Source organism: Triticum aestivum, chromosome 5B (genome assembly GCF_018294505.1).
Source record: "Triticum aestivum cultivar Chinese Spring chromosome 5B, IWGSC CS RefSeq v2.1, whole genome shotgun sequence".
NCBI lineage: Eukaryota > Viridiplantae > Streptophyta > Magnoliopsida > Poales > Poaceae > Triticum > Triticum aestivum.
Window position 1 is genome coordinate 403,545,617 of NC_057807.1, and position 7,099 is coordinate 403,552,715.

At 49.0% G+C, this 7,099-nt stretch overlaps 1 protein-coding gene across 1 annotated transcript; it reads right to left on the reverse strand.

Annotated features, from left to right (window-relative positions):
- Positions 1 to 1,379: 1,379 nt before the first annotated feature.
- LOC123112115 (sugar transport protein 7) lies at positions 1,380 to 5,374 on the reverse strand. The gene is made up of 3 exons (XM_044533037.1): positions 4,887 to 5,374; positions 2,735 to 3,054; positions 1,380 to 2,646 (listed from the first exon to the last, which is right to left on the reverse strand). Exons 1-3 carry the CDS (start codon positions 5,029 to 5,031, stop codon positions 1,549 to 1,551), a joined length of 1,563 nt encoding a protein of 520 aa, XP_044388972.1. The 5' UTR covers positions 5,032 to 5,374; the 3' UTR covers positions 1,380 to 1,548.
- Between the last annotated feature and the right edge of the window lie 1,725 nt (positions 5,375 to 7,099).

A 7,099-nucleotide genomic window follows, 5' to 3' on the forward strand; every position in this document is an offset into this window, starting at 1 on the left:
ACATGACCGAGACACGTCTCCGGTCAATAACCAATAGCGGAACCTGAATGCTCATATTGGTTCCTACATATTCTACGAAGATCTTTATTGGTCAAACCGCATAACAACATATGTTGTTCCCTTTGTCATCGGTATGTTACTTGCCCGAGATTCGATCGTCGGTATCTCAATACCTAGTTCAATCTCGTTATCGGCAAGTCTCTTTACTCGTTCCGTTATACTTCATCCCGCAACTAACTTATTAGTCACAATGCTTGCAAGGCTTATAGTGATGAGTATTAACGAGAGGGCCCAGAGATACCTCTCCGAAACACGGAGCGACAAATCCTAATCTCGATATATGCCAACCCAACAAACACCTTCGGAGACACCTGTAGAGCACCTTTATAATCATCATTTTACGTTGTGACATTTGGTAGCACACAAAGTGTTCCTTCGGTATTCGGGAGTTGCATAATCTCATAGTCTGAGGAACTTGTATAAGTCATGAAGAAAGCAGTAGCAATGAAACTGACATGATCATAATGCTAAGCTAACAGATGGGTCATGTCCATCACATCATTCTCCCGTTCATCAAATGACAACACATGTCTATGGTTAGAAAACATAACCATCTTTTATTAACGAGCTAGTCAAGTAGAGGCATACTAGGGACACTTTGTTTTGTCTATGTATTCACAAATGTACTAAGTTTCCGGTTAATACAATTCTAGCATGAATAATAAACATTTATCATGAAATAAAGAAATGAATAATAACTTTATTATTGCCTCTAGGGCATATTTCCTTCAATAGGCTCTCGCCAGTGATGAAAGGATGAAGGAGAGCTTAAAGGTGTTGGTGTTGGTTGTTGTGGTGGTGGCACATCAGTGATGTGGTTGAGTACATTTTGTAGCCAGCTAAGAGGAGAAACAAGTAGAGTTGGGTGCAGCTCAAGCCGAACAAGTATTACTGAGTTACCTCCACATTGCCTGGAGCCTAAATTAGAGGACCTATTCATTCATTATTTTCTTGATTTTGTGACTGTTCCTCAAGTTTTCTAGATTATCTTTTTATGGTACATGTTTTCTTTTTTTTTGTCCTTTAACACAAGTTGCATTGCATTGTGGAATGGGTATACCTATTATTATTTATGTGATCAGTGGAATTTTCGCAATACTATGTATATGATCTAAACAATGGATGGAAATCAATTTTAGTTGGCACGATATTTAAAGTTATGGCTAAATTGTACATCATCCAATAGTTTATTAATTTGTGCGGCTGTTATCATTTATATTAGTCAAGACGTGCGTTCGTATGAGACGGGGCCTCATAGTCTCCCTCCTAGGGCCCCTCCTCAGATTTTGACACGTAATCAACGGCAGACATCTTAAAGCGAACCTAATTCTCTTGATTGTTTTTTTTTTCATGCTAATATGAGTCTCATTTATCGAACAAGCCTGGTAGAGTACCCGCCATTCTGGAGGCTTTGCATCGCATGAAAAAAAATACTGTGTCTTACAGGATCTAACCAACCAACAATGCACAACTCATTCCAAATGATCTTCACTGACCCTTATTGTCAGCACGCCCAGCGTCCCCTTCTCCCCAGCCGTCCTCGAGCGGCATGTCCGGCATCACCTTCTTCCAGAACCAGTGCTTCCTCCACAGCAGCACCATCTCCTCGATGGGCACGCCCTTGGTCTCCGGCAGGAAAATGTAGACGAACACGGTCATGACCGTGATCCAGGCGGCGAAGAAGAGGAAGATGCCGAACTTGAAGGCGCAGAGCATGGACAGGAACGCCTGCGCGATGACGAAGGTGAAGAAGAGGTTGACGGCCACCGTGATGCTCTGCCCCGCCGACCGCGTCTCCAGCGGGAAGATCTCGCTCGGCACCGTCCACCCCAGCGGCCCCCACGACCACCCGAACGCCATCACGAAGAGGCAGATCACCACCACCACCACGATCGAGTAGCTCCGCGACAGCTGCTTGTCCGTCCCGAACTTCACCCCGAGTATCACCGCCACGATCACCTGGCAAACGATCATCTGAATGCCGCCGCTGATGAGGAGCTTCCTCCGGCCGAGGCGGTCGACGGTGGCGATGGAGATGAGGGTAGACAAGAAGAGCACAGCGCCGGTGATCACGGAGGAGTAGAGCGACGCGCTGGCGCCGAAGCCCATGGTCTGGAACAGCACCGGCGCGTAGAACAGGATGGAGTTGATGCCCGTCAGGATCTGGAACGCCGGCATGCACACGGCCATCACCAGCTGCGGCCGATTGCGCGGCTCGAGGATGTTCCGGAACGGGTTCTTGATGGTGTTGGCTAGCTCGCTAGCCTCCGACATGTCCATGAACTCGGCGTCGACGTCCGCGGTGCCGCGGATGCGCTCCAGGACGCGCCGGCCCTCCTCGGCGCGCCCGCGCTCGATAAGGCTGTTGGGCGTCTCCGGCAGGAGCAGCCCGCCCACGGTCATCAGCAGCGCCGGCGCCGCCGCGAGGCCGAGCGAGAGGCGCCACCCCCACGGCTTGAGGTTCTGCGTGCCGTAGTTGACCATGTTGGCCGTGAAGATGCCGAGCGTCGTCGCGAGCTGGAACATCATGTTCAGCCCGCCGCGGAGGTGCGCCGGCGCCATCTCCGACAGGTACAGCGGCACACCCTGCACCAACCAACAAGAACTACATTGTAAGAGCCAGTACAACCACACTCGTCTCGGTGTGGGTAGGCGAGAATTTGACGACGTATACCTGATTGCCGAAACCGATGCCAACGCCGAGCATGATACGACCGAGGATCAGCATCCCAAGGTTCACGGCCGCCACGTTGAGGATCGCGCCGATGAGGAAGCTGATGCCGCCGCAGACAATGCTGGCGCGTCGGCCGTAGTTCCTCGTCACCGGCGAGGCGACGAGGGAGGAGACCAGGCCGGCCAGGTACAGGGAGGAGGTGAATGCCGAGAGGCCCTGGTTGTCGTACTTGCAGTAGTTGTTCTGGTGGCCGGAGTTCTTCCGCCGGAACACCACCGGGAAGAACTTCTCCAGGAATGGGTCCATGGAGGTCACTCCTCCTGCAACATTCGGCAGGGTCAGAACAGATTTCCAGGAAATAATCCCTGGTAAAACTGAAACAGCTATTTTTTTTTCAGATTCAGACACAGTAAATTTCCATCTAAAATTGTAATGGTGAAATCTGAATACTGACATGACGTTGCAAGCTTCAGGTGATTTTATTGCCTAATGAGCATGTTGCATGTCCAAAAAGTGATTAGGCGTTGTTGACAAAATCACAACATTTACTCTTCAGACTTTAGACAATGAATCTAGTATTTAGCTGAATTAGTATCATACACTGTTCTACTTATACAGATATTACACAAGTTTTTTTTTTTTGCGAGTGAACATGACATAAGCTTGAAGAACAAATTAATCTAACAGTTCCGCACAAAAACTCAAATTCGGACTTTCTTTCAGGTAACTCTAATTTACTACTCCCTCCATTCACTATTATAAGACGTTTTAGATGTTTCCATATAGAGTAGATATATACTAAAATGAGTGAACAAATGTGTGAACCGAGCCTTCCATCAAAAACTGGTTTTCTTTTGCTTTTTTCTTTAGCTATGTTTTGAATCTGGGTTTGAAATTTTGCAAAATACGATAGATGTATAATTCATCGATGCTAATTCAGATTTCTTTTATACGTCTTTTAGTAGCTTTTAGCGAGTTTTAGGGTGCACCGCTTGAACCATAAAGGTTGGGTGTGATTTTGATTTGCGAGTTCTAAGAAGTTTTAGCCAGTTAGAGTGCATCCGTTGCACCACGAAAGTTGGTCGTGTTTCAAATATGACCAACATCAAAAGAACAAGGGAAAATAAATCAGATTATGAATAGTTGCTAATTCAAACTGAGTTGTGAATTGGGCCCAATAACACTACCAAAATTTGTTAAAAAAAGTTATTTTTAGGCTTATTTGAAATATGTATATTACGTCCATGCTAATAGCGAAATTTGTCTGCACAAGTTAATGGAGTCGTGACGCGCGAGTCTCATTGTGTAATGAATCACATCCCAGTTTCTGCGAGACTTTCAGCTGACAAGTGGGACCTCGTTGTACGTCAGTAGCCCGGGTTGCAAGTCAAACTCTTGTTCATACGACGCAAAATCTTGTAGATGACGATGCCCCGCATTGATCTATCTAGGAGAAGCGCCACACGGAAACGGACAGCCGCACGGTGATATCATCATCAGCCTGAATTGAAAGCCGATAGATAAGCTTGGCGGAGCGCCGAACACGACTCTGAATTTTGCAGCCTCTCGCGTGTCGGCTTCTCCACTGCATTAGCCGAAACCAAATTCACCACCCCGACACTGAATTTGCCCCATCCACCACGCACGGATATGGATGATTGGATGAATGAATGATTGGCCTCGTCGCGTCGGAGATGGGAAAAAGATGAGCCGTCGTGTTCATTTGATGCACCGCTGAATCAAGAAATCCTGCAGTCCTACTGCTGTTTGCTTTTGACATGAAAGGTCTGTTAGGCAGACAGACAGGTCACGATCTGCTAGCGACATAGGCGAGGGACCAACGAAGAAGGAACGACGCAAAACTGCCGGCACTAGCTCCAAATCAAGGAGGGGCCACGGCTAAGGCGCTGGAAGAAACGTACTACGTGTAACATGTTACTGATGTTCGTGGAGCAGGACAAGCTCTTCTTTCTTCCGATGGCCCATGGCTGGGTGAGAAGCAGCCACACCACACCACACACACACAAACATGGGGGCATGCACGCGCGCACAGCAGAGCACCGACGAGCGAAGATACGGAAGAAGACAAGACGGTGGGTGGACGGAATCACTGCTGGGGTGAGGTGGGTGTGGGAGTGGGAGCAGGACTTACCGGAGATCCCGATGTCGTAGCCGAAGATGGAGCCCCCGACGGCGGCGACGAGGCAGGCCATGGCGACGGCCAGCGTCATGCGGCCCTTGTACTCCGCCGCCCTCTCCTTCTTCACGCCCAGCGCGGCCATGCCACCGCCCGCCATCCTCTCCTCGAATTCCTCTGCCTCTCCTCTCCGATGACTCTAGCAAGAACCGAGGAAAGGAGGAGGGGAGGAGAGCTCGCTCGGCACGGAGAAGCAATGCCTCAACCAACTAGAATTCCACGGCCATATATAGACGTCTCCCCCTGTATCTGTACGCCCTCTCTCCTCGTCCCGGATGCGAAGCGAGTGTACAATTATGAGAGGGAGCGGGTTGGCGGCGATTTCTTCTTGCATAAAAGCCCGGAGGGGCTGCGGCAAAGCCATGCTGATGCTGTGCGTTCAAGGCGATAAGCCCCCTCCCGCCCGCGCCTCGGCCGTTGACGTTGACCCCTATCCTGCGGCCGAGGGGAGGGGGGCTGCGCTGCGACGCGGGCCCACCCCCAGTCACCCAGACACTACTCGGCGACGGGCGCCCCTGTGTTAGGATCTAGGGGCTGTTTGGATCGCTGCCCACAGCCGCCCGTCCAAAATATTGGTCGTTGACTAGGTTAGTTCCGTTGTTTGGATGAGTGCCGATTTTTTGGCTCGCCCAGCCCACCGTAGCCCTCCTAATGTATATCCGCGCCAATTTTTTGGTGAGGCTCCGGCGGCCAAATCGCTCGCCAATTATTTGGGGTGCCCTCCGTTGGCGGGGCTGGCTGTGGCAGAAACCAAACGGTAAGCTGATGCGCCAACTTTCTCAAGGATCCGATATGGTCCATAATATTTGAACAGCGGCTTGTGATGCGCACGAGGGGCAACAGAAGATTGTATGTATGGCTGTAGCTTGAGGAATACTGAGTCTCCCACTGCAAAAACTCGGTCAGATCGTTTCTTGTCGGCCTGGTGCTTCATTCTGGAATTGACTCGCTCCAAATGTTGCTTTAAAAGACGCAACATCAAATCTCTATCATGCAACCAGGTTTCCAAATCCGGGACAGTACACGCGTCATCTGCTGAAATGCCAAATGTACGAGGAGACTGGCCATAAAGCACTTCAAAAGGAGACTTCCCTTCCAGAGCAGAGTGTGGGCTGGTGTTGTACCAATACTCAGCCAAGGAGAGCCACTGAGCCCACTTAACCGGACATGCATGAGTAAAACAACACAAAAAAGCTTCAAGGCACTGATTGACTCATTCGGATTGACCATCAGTTTGAGGATGATGAGATGAGCTCATACGCAATTTAGTACCTGTCAAGGCTGCCATCTCCCTCCAGAAGCGACTTGTGAAAATTCTGTCACGATCTGTCACAATTGATTCTGGCATTCCATGCAATTTGTGAATATTGTCCATGAACACAAAATGACAGTCGACACTGTGAAAGGATGTTGCAGACCAAGAAAATGAGCATAACGGGACAACTTATCCACCACAACCAAAATGCAATTGTAGCGGCCAGAGCGAGGGAGGCCTTCGACAAAATCCATTATCAACATCTGCCAGTAACGTTTGGGAACAGGCAATGGTTCAAGCAAGCCTGGATAACGAGCTCTATCAGGCTTAGCTCTCTGACATATCACACATTCTTGCACATATTGTCGTACTTGCGCTCGCATGCCCTTCCAGTAAAACAATTGTTTCAAGCGACGTAAGGTCACTGGTATACCTGAATGGCCACCAATAGGGCTTGTGTGGAACGCATCCAGCAGCTTGAGGGTGAGTTCAGCGCCCTCTGGGATCCACAAACGCCCTTTGTAACGAATAAGACCATCCCTCAAGGAGTAAGAATCATCCACACTAGTTTGCACAGCTAGTTTAGTGAGCAGTTCTTGGGCTGTTGCATTGTCTTGATACAAATCCAATACTTCCTGAAGCCAAGCAGGTTGGTGATGGGATATGGCTAACAAGTGCTCATCAGGGGATGGTCTGCGTGACAAAGCATCTGTAACTCGGTTTTCTGCTCCTTTTTTATACTGGATTTTGAATTGAAGACCCAAGAGCTTGGTAAACACCTTTTGCTGCCAAGGAGTATGCAAACGTTGATCACTCAAATGAGTTAAGCTACTGTGATCTGTAAGAATCAAGAATTCTGCATGCTGTAAATAAGAACGCCACTGTTCAACTGCGAGAATGATGGCCATGTACT